Here is a 19,470-nt window from a genome sequence, read left to right as displayed (position 1 = left end):
CATGTGGTCCTTATGCTTCTGAGGACCCGAAGCCATTCTGAATGTTTCTCCACAGGCACTGTGGGCGTGGGTGAGCAGGGGGCTGGAGAGAGGGCCCCAGCACGGCTACACCGCACTCACTCCAAGGGCTCTTAGCTGTTGCAAAATTAGTTATCCAAAAACCTGACATTCCTGATTATCCTTTAAAAATCTTCTTAGGAAATGACAACTGTGGACTAATAGGGTCAGAGCTGCATAATCCAAGGTGAGTTTTCTGGTTTGTACCCTCGAGTTAGTACAGTCGATCCTCATTACTTGCAGATTCCACGTTTTCCAATTTGCCAACTTGCTAACATGTATTTGTAACTGTCATGCCCACGTGTGTGAGGCTCTGGCAGGCATCTGTGGGCTTCTGCGGGTCACTGAAAACCCCAGTGGCCCGATGCACATGCTCCCCAGCTGAGGCTGAACAAGGGAACGCTCTGCCTGCTTGTTTCAGCTCTTGCACCGCAGCAAATGTTCTTTCCATGTGCCACGTTCTTCACATTTATGTCCTTTTTGTTGGCGATTTCGCTGTTTAAAAGGGACCCCGAATGCAGAGCTGAAGGGCTGTCTAGTGCTTCTAAGTGCGGGAAGGCCGCGATGAGAGCAGGGAGAAAATACGTGTTAGATAAGCTTCATTCAGCAGGAGTTAGAGTGCTGCGGGCTGTGAGTTCAGTGTTATCCGACAACACCATATATGAAATGAGGTCTCTTTGAACAAAAACATACATAAACATGCATTGATCGGTTGATAAAAAATGTGACCAGGGTCCTCAAAAACCCAGCTTTGTATTTCCCCGAAGAGTGACGCCTCGGTATTTGCTAATTCAGTGTTGACAGTGACTTTATAGAAGGTAACTACAATGAACTGTGAGAATCGACATGGTAGAATTTTTTTTTGCGGGGGGGGGGGGGGTGTTTCTAAAATAACTGAAAAAACCCCAGGTGATTTCCAGGGTGAAAGGGGATAATAAACTAGATCTAGAGTCAAGAGGCTTGGAAAATAATTCTAGCTCTGCCACAGACTTGGCCTGTCCCGGCTTCAACCTCTTTGCCTATAAAGTGGGAATATTAATATTTGTTCGGGGTTCTGAAGATAAATTGAGATAATCATAAATGTGCTTTTTAAAAAGTAGAAAGTCCTTTAATAATGTCAGTAGTATATTTCTGTATATTTGGCACTTAGAACGTCTCAAGGTATTTTTAACATGTCATAATTATTTTACTTTGGAAGTTATTTTCTAAAATTACCATGTTTTATGAATCTAAGACCCACATTTCTCATATTTGCTTGTTCAAAGAGAATTCTAAGGGGCAGTTATGATTCACAGTGTTTTCTTCTTAGTGGAAGATAGAATATTGGTGCGTCTTGCATTCGATGGGGTCTTAAATTAGATGACATGTGGTATTTGACATCCACCCTCCCTTAGGAGTTCTCTCGCCTCGTGCTGCTGACCGTTAGCTTTCTAAACAAGTGTGCTGGCTCTAAGCTGATACTCCCTCCAGGAAGACATTTCCCCAACATTTTCCTTCTTTTATTTTTATTTTTTAAAGATTATTTATTTATTTATTTGACAGAGAGAGACATAGTGAGAGCAGGAACACAAGCAGGGGGAGTGGGAGAGGGAGAAGCGGGCTCCCCACTGAGCAGGGAGCCCGATGCGGGGCTCAATCCCAGGACCCTGGGATCATGGCCTGAGCCGAAGGCAGACACCTAATGACTGAGCCACCCAGGTGCCCCATTTTTCTTCTTTTAATAAGGTCTCAGCTTTTCATATTCCTGATCCAAATATCATTTCCTTCTGTGGCTTTTTACTTTTAACTTATCTTCACTTTCTTTTAAATAATTTAAACTTTTCAATGGACTAACTTCTGGTGTGATAATCTAACGCCAAAGAGGAAGTGCTAGTGCTCCTTCATCCACATCTGCAAGTCACTGTGAGCAGGAAGTCAGAGGACTATTCTCCAGAAGCCCCTTGCTTGCATGTGGGTTGACATTCAACAGGCCTTTGCTGACTCCTTGACAAAGAATACAAGTAACCCAGGCCCTGTCAGGTGGTGCGGGAAGAGCACCTTCCCCAACCTCTTTCTTTTTGGTAATGTCTGCACTTTCTTGTCCCCTTTTATAGCTGCCCAGGTGAGCCAATTTCCCCCTGTATTCTAACAGGCTTATTGGAAGTCCTACTTCATGAACTGCTCCCAGGTATGAACGCTTTATTTCAGGAAAAAAAAGAAAAATAAAAAAACCCAGGAATCTCAAAGTCATTCAACAGCACAACTCTGGAACAGCTGAGAAGGGACTAAAATCAGTGCCTCAGCTCTGACCTGGGCAGGCAGGTGTCCCTATCTTCTTGTTAACCCTATTTCCTCTGAATGCTACTTTCTCCTTTGTACTCATCCATCCTGCTGGGCTGTAGGGAGAGTAATCCCACAACATAAGGGTAGTTTCTACTACTGGAAGGTCCCAGGTCCCTGGCCCTCCCATGGAAAGGCACTGGCCTTTAGAACAACAGAAGCTTGCTGGGGCCGTTGGGAAACCTTGACAATGCTTAGAGAAAATCCATCCCAAATTATCCAGGAGAGCTACTGCTTGCAAAATACTCCTGTTACATGTAAAACCAGATGGCTTTTTACTTTTAACTCATTCTCTTTACTACTTTATCTACTTTATCTATCACTTGCTGCACTTTTCTTCAAATGGCCGTCTAAAAATAACGAATTTCCCTCCCCCAAAATTCATAGCTAATAGAGTGAAAGGTGGATTCTTAGGTGATCACCCACAATCTGGTTTGTTGTTTAGCCAAAGATGGAGTTTGGGCAGTGTGGGCAAGGGGACAGGGATGCCTGCTTCAAGTTTTCATTGTAAGTGACACATTCAACTGGATGCCCAATACTAAGGCATCCCTATGTAATGAGTACATGTGTTAAATAATCACAAATAAGCTAATCTTTCTTTTTTTTTTTTTAGAGAGAGAGTGTGTGTGTGCATGGGGGAGGGGTGGGGGCACAGAGGGAGAGAGAGAATCTCAAGCAGACTCCATGCCCAGCATGGAGCCTGACATGGGGCTCGATCTCACGACCCTCAGATCATGACCTGAGCTGAAATCAAGAGTCAGACGCTTAACTGACTGAACCACCCAGGCACCCCTTAAATAAGTTAATCTTTCTTGAATTTTATACTAATTTTTTTCTATTCATAACTGACAAACTGACTTTCTTTTCTTTTTTATAAAGATTTTATTTATCTGAGAGAAAGAGAGAGCATGCACCAGCAGGGAGAGGGGCAGAGAGAGGGAGAAGCAGACTCCCCGCTGAGCAGGGAGCCTCACATGGGGCTCGATCCTGGGACCTTGAGATCATGACCTGAGCCAAAGGCAGACACCTAAACAACTGAGCCATCCAGGTGCCCCAACAAATTAATTTTCGTTTATATAGTTGGGTTTCAGTATGGATTGTTTACAGCAATCATGGTTCTCCATGTGAAATGGCTTTTGATTCAAGTTCATGGAGGGGTCTGTCAACAGGGCTGGACTGTTTACCCTAACAGTGGTGACCACAGCCTAATTTCAAACAGTGTCATTCAATATCGGACCATCTAGAAGGCTCAAGAAATTGCAGCATTTCCATCTTTCTGGGAAACAGAGACAGTGATTAGTGGCAGGTCAGCGATGAGTTATCCGTGACACAGACATTTCACCTGGTACAGATTCGGGAAACTGGAGGACTAAACCCCAAAGTTGCTTGGTATTTGCCCAGGACAAGCATTTAGGACTGGGAAGTAGACAATACCACTCTGGACATCTGTGTTACCTGTCCCTGCACTCTGAAACTCTGAGCCACAGTTCTGAATGGCTGATGTAAGTATCTAAAATTCGCTGATCTCTGGGACACTATTTTCTCCCCCAGGGAAAGAGGAAGATGGGGAGCAAGATGGAAAATACTCCTTTGGGGATAAAACTCCAAGTTACCCAACCATAATTCATGGAACTGTGAAAGCTGTAAAACCCCAGTGTGTTAGCTGTAGCCCACTCTCTTGGACTTGGGAGAACCCAGAGCAGCACTTGTTCCCCTGCATTGAGTTCTACCCCGGGTCTCCTGCAGTTGCTGCCTGCTAGCTTGGAAAGACACCTCGACCTTTTATCTAACCCCAGGGCTCAAAGGCAAAGGGAGAGAAAGGATTTACTTCACCTCCTGATTCTCCCCCACAACACAATTGCACTAAATTTAATTCCAAAATATTCTGAACTAAAACTCAGGTCTATTTGGGGGATGCTTTTAAATGAAAGGATGGGGGGCGCCTGGGTGGCTCAGTTGGTTGAGTGCCTGCCTTTGGCTCAGGTCATGATCCCGGGGTCCTGGGATCGAGCCCCGCATCGGGCTCCCTTGCTCAGTGGAGAGTCTGCTTCTCCCTCTCCCTCTGCCTGCCTCTCTGCCTACTTGTGCTCTCGATCTCTCTGTCAAATAAATAAATAAAATCTTAAAAAAATAATAAGAAGAAATGAAAGGATGGAAGGAAAATAAATTTCTGGTTTGGCAATTCTTAACACTTGCTTTTGTTTTTGCTTTGTCTGTGCACTAATAAACAAGTGGATAGTATTCTTCAATATTTCCTTCTTTTTAAGTCAGCTGCCAAACTGAGTGGTTCAAAGACACTGAGTTAGGAAAAGAACAAACATTCTATTTATATTTATGTATCAGCCTTAAAAACTTTAATGTGTTACATATACTTTATTTTGAACACACTATATTAGTACAGTAGGACATGTTTGTAACTAACCAATAAATGTGAACACTGGGGGTACACGCTCAAAAATGTTTATTAAGGGGTTGTGTGATTAACGGGGTTTGAAGATTTGTTCTAATGATATTACTCTTTTGTAAGTCACAGATATGCAAGAATGAATTCAAAGATAGAAGCAAAATCGGTACTTAAGTAAAAACATGGCCTTGCAACCCAGAGAAGATCTTGCCATAAAGGTGACTTTACTAACTCTCCAAATCTAGTGTCTCTAAGAGGCAGGAAATGCCTGCTTCGCCAGGGGCACAAATAGTTTGGGATCAGCTTAATTACTGGTCTGTCTTTGATCTATTCCTCTTAGTTTACGTTGCTTATCAACTTTCAGGGGGAGGCTGCACGCTAAACCGAGACTATTGCCTGCAGAAACTTAACAAGAATGGCAAGAAATTAACGGAACAGAAGAGACCACTTGCTCAGTACTACTCACGTCCCCCCCTCTGAAAGCATCATTCCACTTTACTCTCTATTACTAATAAAACACATATAATGAAGTCTTTAAAAATACAAAAGCCGCTTTTAAAAAAGAGGGCCACTTTCTGACGAAAACTGAGGCTCATGACGCCTGGCCTACTGCACTCTTCAGTCAAGTCTGGAATCACGTTTATATGGATAGAGACATCTCTGAACAGGACAGTGGTCTTCAGGCCTTTCCCCGACCTAAACATAGACAGGACAAAGCTAGTAGTTTGTCCTGAAATTTCCATTTGGCACTGGAAGGCGAAGGCCACCCTGTGAGCATGTCTGTTTTTCCCAACTTTTCTCCCTTGCTGGCCAAAACGAAAATAGATACACATGCCTACACACACACACACACACACACACACACACACACACACACAGCTGAGACAACGGGAGGAAGGATCTGCAGGCGGCTTGCAAGGAAAACGGCACGGTACCTGGGATGCTCTCTAATTTCCGTCTGAGCTCTTCATTTTCTTGTTGCAGTGAAATAACCTCCTGCTCCAGCTCTTGGCATCTCGGACAGTAGCCTTCCTCTTCCTCCTCTTCCTCCTCCTCTGGCAGAGTAGAAGATGATGGGTGACCATGGGATTCAGAGGTCGCCGGGGAGGTCCAGCCACCTAGTGTATGCACGGGGGAGGTTGACAGAGGATCCACGTCGGCCAGGTGGCCGTACTCACTGACCGATGAGGTGTTTGGAGTCGGGAAGCTCCCCGAGAGCAGGTAATTTTGTAGGGAATCAGTGAAAACCCTCAAAAAGGCAGAAGTCTGTTGTTTCCTTTGCACATATTGCATGTCTACGTCTACGGTATCTGAGGTCTGACTGTGGACCCCTTTCCCGATGGGACACTGCTCCTGTCTTTCAGTATAACTCGAGCCTTCCTGCTTTACGCAAGAAATCATGGATTGGGAATGGTTGGAGTCCAGAAGCTTTCCTCCACAATTTAAGAGACTAAGAACTCGACTGCATTGCTGGGCAAAGGCATCCAAGATCATTCGACTCTCTGAAACACACGAAAAGACACATCAGAGACGGATAGCCAAAGACAAGGGGTAAGTGCGGTCCTCAATGCTGAGCTTAACATTCAAAAATGTTAAAAATATGTGTTTCTACTCTCCGTCCCAAACTAAGGTGATGAGGTAGGATGCATTAGCTTCCTGTCATTCTGCAACCAGAGGGGTGCCTGAGGAGTTACCCCACCCCCTCACTCTGGGAAATGGCCGGACTGTGACTTTGGGCACCATACAGAGCTCTCCCTTGCTGTGGCATTAACTGGCCTGCACAGGTCTGAACTCACACCTTTGGCTTCATTAATATCCTTACTCTAATGAATCGAGCCAGCCATGGCAGACTCAATTCCTCATTGATGGGAGGGCTTACAGCAATCATTACTTCTATTTCTGGAGTGCCCTCATGCCCTTGCTATTAATCAGCTGATACAATCCCTGCCGAGAGTACGTTGCTCCCAGATGCAAACTGGAGAAAGATAAGTCCTTTTGAAGAGCTCACTAGACATCTAAGGTAAAACAAAGAGTGGCCTATAAGGCAAATGATGATGAGCCTGAAAGCAAAACGGTGTTATCCCACATCTGTGTTCACTATGCTTTCTTTTCATTTATCTGTGAACCTGGATTTCTTGTCAAGGCCAATGTTTAGGCCAATCTGTATTAAGTATCATATGAAAAGCAGCAGTGCCTCTTCTTAGAGCCTCTTCCATTTGACTGCCACGTCTCTTAAAATGGCATGTGTCGAGAGTGATAATTCACAGAAACATATTCGAAAGCATATTAATCGTCAATCAATGAAAAATAAAAACCAAGTGGAAAGCAATCAGTTTAGAAAAACAAGCAAAAACCCTTCAAATTGTGAAAACATGTTTTCATGTTGTCAAAGGGTCTTGAACATTCACCCTAAATGCAAATGTAACCAGATACATTTTCTTCTTTCCTGACTACCACCCAGAACAGACTATTTATAAATACAGAGGGATACTTTATAAGGCTTACATAGAGGTGGTGGATGCCTCTCATTTCCTCTCCTCCCTACCCAGAATAATGGCCACAAACAAAATACTGTAGATTTTAGATGCTAGTAACTATTTATGATAGAAATTTATCTAGCTACTTGCTGTCTCTGAACATGTTGATCAGCTGTATTTTTTTTGGGGGGGTGATAAACTTTCAAGATGAAAAACAGTGAGATGCTTGAGGGCTTCTATGGGGACAACAAAATATTTACTGAATATATGCAGGGCCTCTTGTAAATAAATAGATCTTAGTTTATAGCATTTCACATTTCCTCGGCTGGGGTGGCAAGAGCACTCTGGGTAGGCTGCGAGTCCACAGGACTATTTTCTTCCTGGCATAGTGCTTTCCCACTCTTAGGAACAATATAACCCTTAGACACAGGCAGGAGGGCCCCTGCCCTAACCATCCTCCTCCATCCCACCCTCTCCCCATGGTGAGGTACCCAAGATCCAGGAATTCCTTACTCAAACTGCTTCGAGGGCCTGTGTTGGACTCTTCCCTGAGCCATTCTCCCAAAGACAGACCATGGTGCCAGAGCCTGGAAGTTTGGACTGGGGCATCCATTCCTGTGTATGTGAGGCTCCTCCTAGTGGAAGATGAAGCTGGGGGTGGGGAGAGAAGCCCATGGGCTGGCTGAAAACTCCAAAATCAAATCTGGTCATTAAGAAGGTGTATTTATCAGGGTAGGTTGATGGGAACATACTTTATTTAACAATTTGTTAATTATTTAGATATATGGTATGAAGGTCTGCATTTGTACTTTTGTCCTAAATCCCACAAGTATTAGGCACAGGCCTGTTTTTTATACAATGCTTTTTGAGTCCTGAAGAAAGAACCCAATGTCAAGTACAGTTTCAGGCTAGAATTGGTTGATGGGCTGGGAACTTTGTTGAAGCAGCAGCCAGGATAAAGTCCACTCGCTAATTGGGAGAAAAAGGGATGTGGATATGGGAAGTATCTTTTTACACCAAAACACTGGAACTGATGCCTCTATCCCCTGCCAGGTGGAAGGGAAGAACTGGGCCCACGATTTAAACGAAAAAGTAATGGGGAAAGACCTCAGATATTTGGTATTATTTCTTTACGCTGACCCCAACCAAATAAACAAAGTAAACAGTTAACCGTACAAGTGGGAAGATTTATGATGTTGCATTGTCATTTTCACTTCCAGGTTTTTGTTCTTTTATTAGTAAAATCAAAGGATGATATTGATTGGGAATTTTCAATTCTAGCACACTAGCAGTTTTCATTCATTTTAATCCTATAATCCCATTCTAGACCTGAAGTTGTATTTACTGTTTGCATTTTAATCAGCACAGTCCCAACTGATTTACATCCTATACATCTTTAACATAACCTTGATGAAAGGAACAAAATATGAAAAGAAAGGCTAAAATAGAAGTGTCTATAAGGAATTACGTGAATATATTTGTTCAATGTCCTAAAGCACACTCAGTAGCTTTCATCATATTGATAAATCACATTAGAGTATAGATTTTAAGGGAAAAAAACCTGACTTAGGGACAAGCATGATTTGTTTTCTTAATTGAAGGATAAACTCGTAATATGCTGGAAAAAATCATTATGTAATACACTACATTATGAAGATAATGTATTAAAGTGCTCTCAGAATATCAGAGAATAGCTACAACTCTAAAACAGTTCTTGCCTTCAGTTTTTAAAAATGCTTCATTCTGAATTTGTTCTAAGAACTGAGATGCAAAAATAGCAACCATAAGCCTTAAAGTTGAATTTCTCCTCTTTTTGGTACCTTAAAACATTTAAATAGTGTTTTAACATCAATACATGGAAGAATACGAAGAAAAATATTACCATTACACTTGGCAGAAAACAGCATATCTTTCTACTTACTACATATTGCAGCCGTAATACTTCAGCTTTCCAGACAGAATATAATTAGAAATGCAAGTACTGTGCAATGCCCATTATCGCTAAGAAATGGAGAAAAGTTCTGTTTTCATATGAACACAAATGAATGGTCACTGACCCATGATTCTTTTTTTTTTTTTTTAAAGATTTTTTATTTATCTATTTGAGAGAGAGAGAATGAGAGACAGAGAGCATGAGAGGGAGGAGGGTCAGAGGGAGAAGCAGACTCCCCGCCGAGCAGGGAGCCCGATGCGGGACTCGATCCCGGGACTCCAGGATCATGACCTGAGCCAAAGGCAGTCGCTTAACCAACTGAGCCACCCAGGCGCCCCTGTATTTTGAATTTTTTAAACTGGTTTCTTTTTCCCCCTAGTTACAGAATGCTCCACTCAAGTGATGGCAGGGAAGTACAAAGTCAACAGTTTACAAAGGGGCTTTAAAACTACCTACTTTATTCCTAACTTTTCTAAAAGTAAACACTGCAAAATGTTAATTAATCACAATCACGAAGCACTGTAAAGTGACCACTTGTAATTTATTTTGCTCTACTGTGCAATCCGTTGGGATGATATCATGTTGCAAACTGTGCCTAGTCTGATTCCAAAATCTGAACCCGTGATTATTTTTTTAATTAAAAAATTCATTTCTAGAAAATCTTCTGAATTTAAGTGGCTTAAAAAATTCATTTCTAGAAATTCTTCTGAATTTAAGTGGTTTAATCCATCCTAAATCTGATAAGTGAATAAGAAGAGGGATGGGAACTCGGCAATCAAACACAGGCACCTTACTTTAAAGGCCTTCTTTGTAAGTAAAGCCTTGAATGGAATTTGCCCATCACAGCATATACCCAAGAGTATTTGTTACTATGAGGGAGATCACAGTCGTTGAGATTAGTGGTAACCTTTTGATTTTAGCCCAGCGAAGGGTGAAATATATTAATATTAAAAATGCAGAAGCAGAAAATAATTTTTTGTGATCTATCATGTATCCATACGTTATATCTACCAAAAGGATTTTCAGCTTGTCCAAAATAGATAATTTCCCTAAAACATTAATATAACTTAAGAGAGGACTTCATGACATAGAAAATAGAAGTTAGAAAATGAATGCATCTTTGGGAGCATCACCCTTGTCTTAAATCAGTGAACTATGTCTTTTAAAAAAAATGCCATCCAATTTTTTTTCATAATGGCAAACATCAACACAGCAAAACAGGATGCAATTTTTCTAAATAAATAAATCAATGATGTGTCAAAAATTAACAGATGAGTTAATATACTCGGTGCTATCAAAACCAGATGGTGCTTCCTAATATTCATCCTGCTCAGTCAATCCCTGAATATTTTCTGGACCATCGGTATATAAAATAGGATGCTGCTATTTGTGATGGCAAACAAAAGCAATCATGCCTGCCAAGCACATACTATAACAGGCAGCATTTCAGCTCTGCTAGACAGAAAGTAATTAGAATGCTTTTAATGTCCAAAAGAATGATGCTGATAGGCTGCCACAGATGTGTAGATTTATGAATATTTATATGGTGGTTTATAGCTGACACTTTTATCAGTTGAAGAAGATAAAATATCTGCCTGACTCAAAAGCTTGACAGTCAGGTTAATAAAATCTCATTAAAGAGAATGACCTATGCAATTATATAGGATTTATTGTAATTCATTTTTGATTGTACTCTGCTTAAAGATGCAATTTCCCATTTCCTGATGCCAAATTTAGGCTGCATATCAAGATCTACGTGGGTTTTAACTCTAAGCCTCCCAGAGAGGAAAAATATGCTTTTAAAACCATGGTATATTACCCCTTTTAAGGAAAATTATACTCTTCATGAGATTTTATAGGAATGCTGAAAAATCTATTTTTAATCACATATTTCTCCTCTCAGTGGCTTATGGCTCTTAATGGCAAATAAGATTCACTTCAACCTTTTCATCTTTTCACTGCATTTACTCTGGATGCTCAGTTATAGCTCTTCTATCCTTGACTCGATTCATCACATGGATGTGTTGACTATTTTCCGTTTACTAGGTAGCTGGAGCGGCTGCAATAACACTTTTGTGCGGGTGCAACAAGCAACTGCCACCCCTCCCCAGCCCCCTCCCCAATATGCTGAAATGGTGTCTGTCTGGGCACACATGCTCATTGGTTCAAAGTGGAACCACTAGTTCCTCAAAGAGCCAATCAGCTCTTCAGGTGACTGTCCCTCTGATGGCCACTCACATCTCTGTGCCCGTTAAGAGACGGCTTTGTCCATCAATGATTCATATTATGACCACAATTCATGATGTCTAGTACTATGGCCTTTTTTTTTTCTTTTTTGCTGCCAGACCATTTTCCTCACTGCATGGAAGAAACCTACCATCCAATTCCTGTCTTTCCAACAAGCACATGGCATCCTGCCCTTGGTGCTATCAAGCTTACCTCTCTATGACCTTAAAGAAGAAAGAAAGAAAAGCAGCAGCCACAGTAGCCTTGAGAATAAAAGGAAATAAAAAATATAGGGAGTTTGAGGGGGCATCAAACAAAGCCCCCCTTCACTCTTTTAGATGCAGTGATGTTGTGATTTCCACCTCCAGACAGAGACGAAATTAACTAGAACGAAACACTGAAAGAGAACATTTACAACAAGGTGAAAAGGAAAACCACACAAACTCCTTGTGGACGAAAGACAGCAAGGACACCGTCAGAGTAGGAGGGAGCACGGAAAGGACAGCAAGTGGCTGGTGTAGAAAAAAGAAACAATGCAGGAAAAAGAGCAGGAAAAAGCAAGGTTAAAACTATGGATGAAAATGGAAAGGAGGGGGCAGATTTATAGTGTATAAAAGGAGGTAAAAGATTGAAAGACAGTCAACAAAGACTGAAAGGAGAAAGCAAGATGAGATTAAAGACTGAACAGGCAGATTAAAAGGGGGGGAACCCCCAGTGAACATGGTGGAACTAAGGTTATGCAAAGGGGTAGGCAAAACATAGAAAATGGGAAAAAGACCCAAACTGGGGAGAAACAACATATAAAACAAATATAAAGCAGAACGAGAGAATAAACATGGGCATGAATTAGAAGAAAATAAGACTCCAAATCCAGAGAGAAAAGAACACAAACCTTACTAAGAAGGGGAGAACACAGAAGAAAAATAACGGACAAAATGGAAGTGGGTGAGTAGCCTAACAATGAATATAAAACACAACAGAATATCGGGTCAAGAGCAACTGAAAAAAAAAAAAAAAACCCACCAAAAAACCAAAACCAACAAACCACCCCACAAACAATAAGAACACCTACATAAGAACCCCACTCAAAGCCGTCAAACATCTCCAAATCAGTGAGAGATGTGACAGAACAAGTCTTCACTATTACCTGTAATTAGATTTTCTTTCTCAAAACCAATCCTTCGTGCGTCAAAATATTGACAAACAACGTAACAGCACAGGCATCTATAACTCATTTAGAGACAATGCTCATATTTTCAGTGGGACAAAAGCCTTGGATCCACGGATACGCAGAATTGGGGGGAGGGGGGGCTCTAAAATGCCACGAAAGGCCTGAACAGGAACTTTTAGTTCTCAGGAGCGAGATAAACGCGGCTCTGCGCCCTGAGGGAGCGCAGAGTGCCCTCGGGCGCAGGCCCCAGGCTGTGGCCTTTCTACCAGCCCACTCCCCGAAGCCTAACCCGAACGAGAGCTGGCTTTTCCCAGGGGGCCTCCTGCAGGCTCCCAGGGGAGAGGAGCCTAGTTGCCTGGGGTGGGCGCTCCCCACCAGGCCTTTCCTCAGGGCTGGGGCTCAGATGCTCTCGAGGCGCGGTGCAGCCCATCCCTCCGCGCGGGGGGCGTGGGCGGCGGGCCCCGAGCGCCCGGGGGAGGGGGCGGGACGGCCCTCTCCCCCAAGTCCGCCGCAGGGCCGAGCGCCAGGTCCACCCGCCGGGCTGGTGCAGAGGACCCCGCTCTCTTACACCCACCGGCCGGGACTCTGGGGTTGGTGGGGAAAGAGGGCCAGAGAGAGCAGAGACAGCGGGCGCACGAGAAACACGAGCGCACAGAAAAAGAAGAGCGAGCCCAAGAGCCAGCCGAGTGGACCGCGACAGAGTAAGAACGCCTCAAAGAGGTGGTGAAAAAGAGGACCGGAAGATAAGGAGGGAGAGAGAGAAGGAAAAACAAGCGGAGAAGAAAGAGAGATAAAGGAAGAAGTGGAAGGAAAAAGTGCAGCAGCCCAGAGTAAAGGGAGGGCGTCCCCGAGCGCCGTCAGAGCAGCGCCAGCCTCTCCCCGAGCGGCCGTGGCCGCCACCCTGGGGTGTCCCGCGCGCGACCTCGGCGCCGAGGCTGCCTCCCCGACCCCCCGCCCGAAGGACCCCGGCCGCCGACCGCCGCCGCCCCGCTTCCTGGGCGCCGAGCCGATTCTGAGCGCGGAGCCACCTGTTAGGAGGCGCGCTCGCCGTCGGAAGCTCCGCACGCGGCAGCGGCGGCGGTGGCGGGGAATCCTCTAGAAGTTGCTGCCCGTGCGTGGAGGCCTCAGGGTTGCGCTCCGACGCCCCGACTCTCTCTCAGCCCGGACCGCGCCGGCCCCTCTCCCCCCGCGCCCCTCCCGCCAGGCCCGGCGCGCGAAAGGGCGTCCGCCATGCCCAGCTTCTGGTTCCCGGGGCCCCCACCCCTCCCCGCGGCCGGGCGGGAAGGAAAGTTGCGCCCAGGAGTTGGTACCTGCACTGAGCTCCAGGCTGGCGCCGTCGCTGCCTGCGCTGCTGCTGCCCGTTGCGGCCGCCGGGCCCGGGCCATACCTGACGACGGCGGCGAAGGACGAGGATGAAGAGGCGGCGGGGGACGCCGGCGGCGGCGCCGGAGTCCTCAGGTGGCCCTGGGACGCGGCGGGCGTGCAGGATGGAGACGACGAGGAGGCGGCGGCGGCGGCCCGGCCGGGCCCGGGGGGGTAGGAGCTCTGCGTCTGGAACTGCTGCTGCGGCGGCGGCGGCGGCGGCGGCGGCTCGCTGCTGCTGATGGAGACCGCGGCGTGCGGCGCGAAGGGCGGCGGGGGCGGCGGCGGCGGCGGCCGGACGTGCGGCAGCTCCACCAGGGTGGGTCTGTCGTAGCGCTTGGCCAGCGCCGGTCTCTTGCTGGGGAACGTCTTGAGGACGCTGTAGGGGCTGCGCTGCTTGTAGATTTTGGGGACGCTGGGCCCCTCCTCCGCCGGCTGCATCTCCTCCTCCATCCTGCGCCTCGGGGCTGGTCCCCGGTCGCACGCCCCCTCCCCGCCGGGCGCCGGGCTCCGAGGGTGCCTCCGCCTCCCGCCCGCCGGCTCTGCCCGAGTGCGCGCGTGTGGGAGGGTGTGTGCCTGTGCCTGTGCCGCCGCCGCCGCCACTGCCGCCTGTCGCTGAGGCTGGCATCGCTGAGCCCCCGCGCGGGGGGCTGCCGCCCGAGCGCTGATTGACAGGCCGCCTCGCCAATGCCTGGAGGGAGAAAGGAGGTAAAGAGCAAGTGTTTAGGATAATATCTGCTAATGATAATGGGGGCGGGGGCGGGGCCTGGCGTCGCCGCCACCGCCCGTGGGGTCCGCGCGCCGGGTGTGCGCCTCCGACTGGGGGAGGGAAGGGAAAAGCCGGATCCCGAGAGCGCGCGGGTAAACAGGGCGAGGTCCCGGCCAGCGCGAGACTTTGGAGCCCCAGGTGCGGACTTGAAGCTTTTGCCGTTGCGGGCGGGGTTCAGCTTCGGAAATGAGCTCCTGGCGCCCCCTACGTGACCCCAAACTCTCGGGGTTGCACAGAGGGGCTGGTAGTAGTTGGGGCGGGGCGTGTGTGCCTTGGGAAGGTATTGCAGCCAGTTCTGCCCCTCGGGAATTGCTCCCCCAACCTTTGGAAAAGAACACCTTGAAGGTATTGACCTAGGGTCGCTGCGCGTTGTTTGCGCGTCTGGGGGTCCGCCCACACCCAGCATGTGACCTTTGAGCTCTTGCAGATCCCACGAGCATACGGGCTCTCGGACTTTCACATTATTTTATTAATTTCCCGTAGGGGCCCCGAGAATGTAGCAGAATCATTTACCCCATTCTACAGATGAGTAAACAGAGGCTCCGCGAGGTAATTGCCCAAAGCCAGACACTCCGGAGTGTGTGGCTGAGTGCAGACGTGCATCCAGATCATTTGAATTCATATCCTCACTTCTCATAGCACGTAGACTCTGTGCAATTGAGGGAAAAATCTGACCTGATACCTCCCTTTGGGATGCTGATTAAATACTTTCAACAGTGTCATTTGATATATAGGTAAATGTGAGAACCAAGGTGGCCCGATTGCTCGTACGTACCCTGTATTGCCCAGCGAGCTTCTCACTGCCTCTGGGGCCACCAGGATAGTGTTACTGGAGGACACAAAATTCCAGTAATTGTCTGAATGAGAGAAGAGCTTCTGTGGTTTGGAGGAGGATCCGCATGGAGTAGAGATGTCTTCAAATCAACAGGAGTGCCCTGGCTTCTCCCAGAGGCTCCTTGGAGTAAATCATCCCTCTCCTAGGCCGGTGCCAGCATACTCCCCCCTCCCAGGATTGGTTTCCAGCCTGTCCGTCTTCATTCCCCAGGTTAGGAATCTGGGTGCATCTCCTCCTTAATGTATGAGTCTTCTCTCACCACTCTGAAGTTACTTTCCTTTTCGGAGTTTTCCTTTCAGTCTTGGGAAAGTGACCCACTTTCTTCTGGGGGTTCAGATCCTTCGCCTCTTATTTCCCATATCTCCCTTACCTTGGAATCCTCTCTCTGCTGGTTGAGCTTCTGTGTTCTTCCACCCAGGATAGTCTCTCTCTCTCCTGCAGCTTCCTCAGATCATGCTGTGGGTACCCCCCTTCCATTTATTAGAGATGAAATAAATAATGCCATAAATAAAAGTATTTGGGAGTCCAGGAACTGTCAGAGCTGATTAGGGCATAGAGGACATTTTCTTTCTCATTATGCAAAAGCATTTCATGGGGAAATAAAAGAGGTTTCATTGTAACTCATGCATGTCATATTTCAAGGAATTCAAGATATTAATCATATTTAACATTATTTGCAACGTTTCTCCCTGGCTTCTGAAAACTGCTAAATGAGGACACGTGGATCACTAGGAAAAAGGGAGACAAGCATGAGAGGGACAGTTAAGGAATAATGAAATGCTGGTAAAAGGGAGAGGGATTGAGATGCCAGAGAGATGTTTCTTAGGCACATAAGTGAGAAATGGGGGAGCTTCTTCTGAGACGTGAGACAGCTGAAATTGAATGATATAGTGGAGGAAATAAATGATAACAAACCTCCCCACACTTTTCTTTCTATAAAGCAGTTCTGAATTTTGCATTGAAATGTTTCCCTCCCACTTTACTCCCAAATAATTTGCCAGTAAGTCCTGGTGTTTGAAAAGAAATTGGGGTGGTGGCAGTGTTTGTGTGGGGTGGCTTAGAGGGGAGAAATTCTTGAGTCCTTCTCCTGAAGAAGTAATTTCCTATACCTGAGAGCTTTCTCTTTTTGGTTATGTATTTTTAGTTTGTATCATCCTCACCACTTAAACACCTTAAGAGACTGGGAACAGTACTTCTGTTGTTATATTTTACCAACTAAAAGGACCTGTCATCCTATACATCAGAAAGTAGTCATTTCTATAAAACTGAATGTTAAAACTAGTGGTTTAGCTTTAAAAGAAAAGGTGGGGGGAGGGCTCCTAGTAGAAAAAATATTAGAAATTTAGAAACAATCAACTTACAGATCCTCATGCTAACGGTCACCTACGTCTGGGCCCATAGAAAAATGAAGTGCTTAGTAATCACTCTTGAGAAAATAAAATGGGCATTTATTCCAAGTGTGGAGTTGGACTCAATTTTAAACTTGTAACTGACCACTAATCCCTGCCTGGGATTGTACTTAGCTGAGTATTGTACATAAATGTAATGTATAGAAGTGTTTATAAAATCACTGGTAGCACTTTGTAAGCATCTTTCTCTAAGTTATAGTCTAAATTATCAGGTGGTGACTTTGCTGATATCTTCTCTTTAGGGTCTCATGGGGGCTGTTAGGATGGTAATTACACCTATGCTTTAAATCTCCTTAGATATTTACTCTTATCTCAAAAAAAAAAAAAAGGTAGTGAGCTTTTTAAAACCAAGTGGCTATTTATGGACAGGGTGATTTTTGATTGGCAGCATGTCAATTCCTTGAGCCATCCAGAATATAGCTTTTAAATAATAAGTCAGCCATGGGAAATGCTTTTTATTGCACCAATTTCAATGATATTTAATGAGCTTCTGATTGACTGTTTGATCTCCCAATGTTTTGTGCTACTTTTAATTCATTTCGTATAATAGAAAAAAAAGTAATTGGAATAAAATTTTGTGACAAGATAATGACCTTCCACTTTGAAATTAAATGTCTGATTAGCTTCAACATTTTAATGCTGAGATGATATTGTGGCAGGAACAGGAGTGTGCGTACCATCATTTGGTGGGAAAGAGCTGAGGAATACTCCTTTGCTTTTCCCACTGCATGGCAGAGAGGGTGGAGTGGGCACAGAATCATAGACTCGTAGTACTAGAAGAGACCTTCATGGTCTTTTATTCTTGTGACTGATCCTATGCCTATAGCTTTTCTATGACATTGCTAAGTGGTTGTACAAACCATGCCTAAATACTTCCTGTCCTGGGGACCTCACTACTTCTGGAAGCATCATTCACCCAAGGATTTGTTGGTTGGTTGGTTAGTTTTTTTTAAGTCAGCTTTATGCCCAATGTGGGGCTTGAACTCATGACCCCAGGATGGCATGCTCTACCAACTGAGCCAGCCAGATACTGCTCTCCCAAGGATTTATTCACCAAATATTTATTGAGTGCCTACTATGTGCTAGGTACCTTTCTAAGCATTGGAGGATAAAATGGAAGCAGATGCCAAGATCCTACTATTATAGAATTGGTGTGGACAGGTAATAAATAAGCTGGAAACTAACCAAACAATATATTACATTTGCATAATATAATAAGTAAATATATAGTTAATATTATACTAATGCAGTAAATATAATATATAAAATGTATCTAATACATAATACTATTATTGATCATATTTCCGATAGAAATAACTATGATGGAAAAAATAGGATGGGGATGTTACTTTTGATAAATGGTTTGAGACGACCTCTCTGAGGAGGACCAGTTGAGCTGGGAGTTTACTGGTGAAAAAGAGCGAGCCATCCGTGAGAAGATCACTCAAGGCTGAGGGACAACAAGTGCAGGAGCCAGCAGGTGGGAACACGTTGGATGTTCTCAGGGAGCTGAAGCAAGGGCAAGAAGTCGGAGTGTCCGGGCAAGGGGCAGAGTGAGGAGATGAGGCCCTGGGGCAGGCTGGGCCCAGCGTGTGCTGTTATGTATACCTTGGGAAATGTCTGGCATTCATTTGAAATGCCATAGGAAGCTTGGAGGTGGTGAAGCTGGGGAGTGACGCGACTTGATTGACGCTCTTAAAAGATAATTTTCAGAAACGTAAAATTATGACTCTCATATGTACACACAAAAAATGAACAGATGTTAATGACTTTATTTAACATGTTCGACGCCCTCATAGTCTTCAAAGGAAAAGTCAAAAAAGCACAAATTGAAATGGAATCGAGGAATGTTGAATTGAAAGTGCAAATGGTTTTTCTATGCACAAACTGGTTTTTTCCATGAGGAGGTACAGGTGAGGGGGGAAGGGAGCCTTTACCGGACAGGACAGTTTGCATGTCTGTCAGTTATCTACACTTTCAAAGTTGTAAAAATCGTTCGAAGACAATGAAGGAATAGAATCCGATAACTTGGAAGGGTGTGCTATATGGAGACAATGCATAATTTTCCACCAAAAGACAATTTCTTTTTCTACAATGCTTTTTTAAGAAAAAGCTTTGTTTTCTGTAATTGCACATTTGCAGGACATTGCAAAGATTGTACAGAAAGGTCCTGGGTAGCCTTCATTCATTTCTTCCAATGGGTACATTTTATGTAACTGTAGTTACAGAAGTGGGATCATGCAATATGTGATTTTTTGAGATTTTCCACTTAGTTTAGTGCCCTTGAGCTCTCTCCATGTTGTGTATATCAATAGTTTGTTCCTTTTTATTGCTGAGCTGTATTTCATACTATGGATGTCCCACAGTTTGTTTAACCATTCACCGATGGTAGGACATTCTGCTTGTTTTCAGTTTGGGACTATTACAAACAGGGCTGCTCTGAAAAGTCATGTACAGGTGTTTGTGTGGATGTAAATTTTATTTTGGGGGGAGTAAATGTCCAGGAGT

The 19,470-nt window shown here is 44.9% G+C and overlaps 1 protein-coding gene and 1 long non-coding RNA gene across 2 annotated transcripts in view; one reads left to right on the top strand and one right to left on the bottom strand.

Annotated features, from left to right (window-relative positions):
• The window catches only part of BEND4 (BEN domain containing 4), a 34,410-nt gene extending 19,998 nt beyond the window's left edge, over window positions 1–14,412 (bottom strand). Inside the window, exons 1-2 of the mRNA XM_081812437.1 lie at window positions 13,898–14,412; window positions 5,716–6,282 (exon numbers count right to left, since the gene is read on the bottom strand). Coding sequence (XP_081668563.1) covers window positions 5,716–6,282; window positions 13,898–14,402 — 1,072 coding nt within the window. The 5' untranslated portion in view covers window positions 14,403–14,412. The remainder of the gene's footprint in view (window positions 1–5,715; window positions 6,283–13,897) is intronic.
• A 137-nt stretch (window positions 14,413–14,549) lies between these two features.
• LOC145720209 (uncharacterized) overlaps window positions 14,550–19,470 on the top strand; it is an 82,930-nt gene continuing 78,009 nt past the window's right edge. The window contains exon 1 of the long non-coding RNA XR_014143052.1: window positions 14,550–14,657. This is a non-coding gene — a long non-coding RNA (uncharacterized LOC145720209). The remainder of the gene's footprint in view (window positions 14,658–19,470) is intronic.

Source organism: Leptonychotes weddellii, chromosome 2 (genome assembly GCF_054177405.1).
Source record: "Leptonychotes weddellii isolate Sample4059 chromosome 2, ASM5417740v2, whole genome shotgun sequence".
NCBI lineage: Eukaryota > Metazoa > Chordata > Mammalia > Carnivora > Phocidae > Leptonychotes > Leptonychotes weddellii.
The sequence above is the reverse complement of the archived record's forward strand: the minus strand, read 5'-3'. Positions and strand labels throughout refer to the sequence as shown.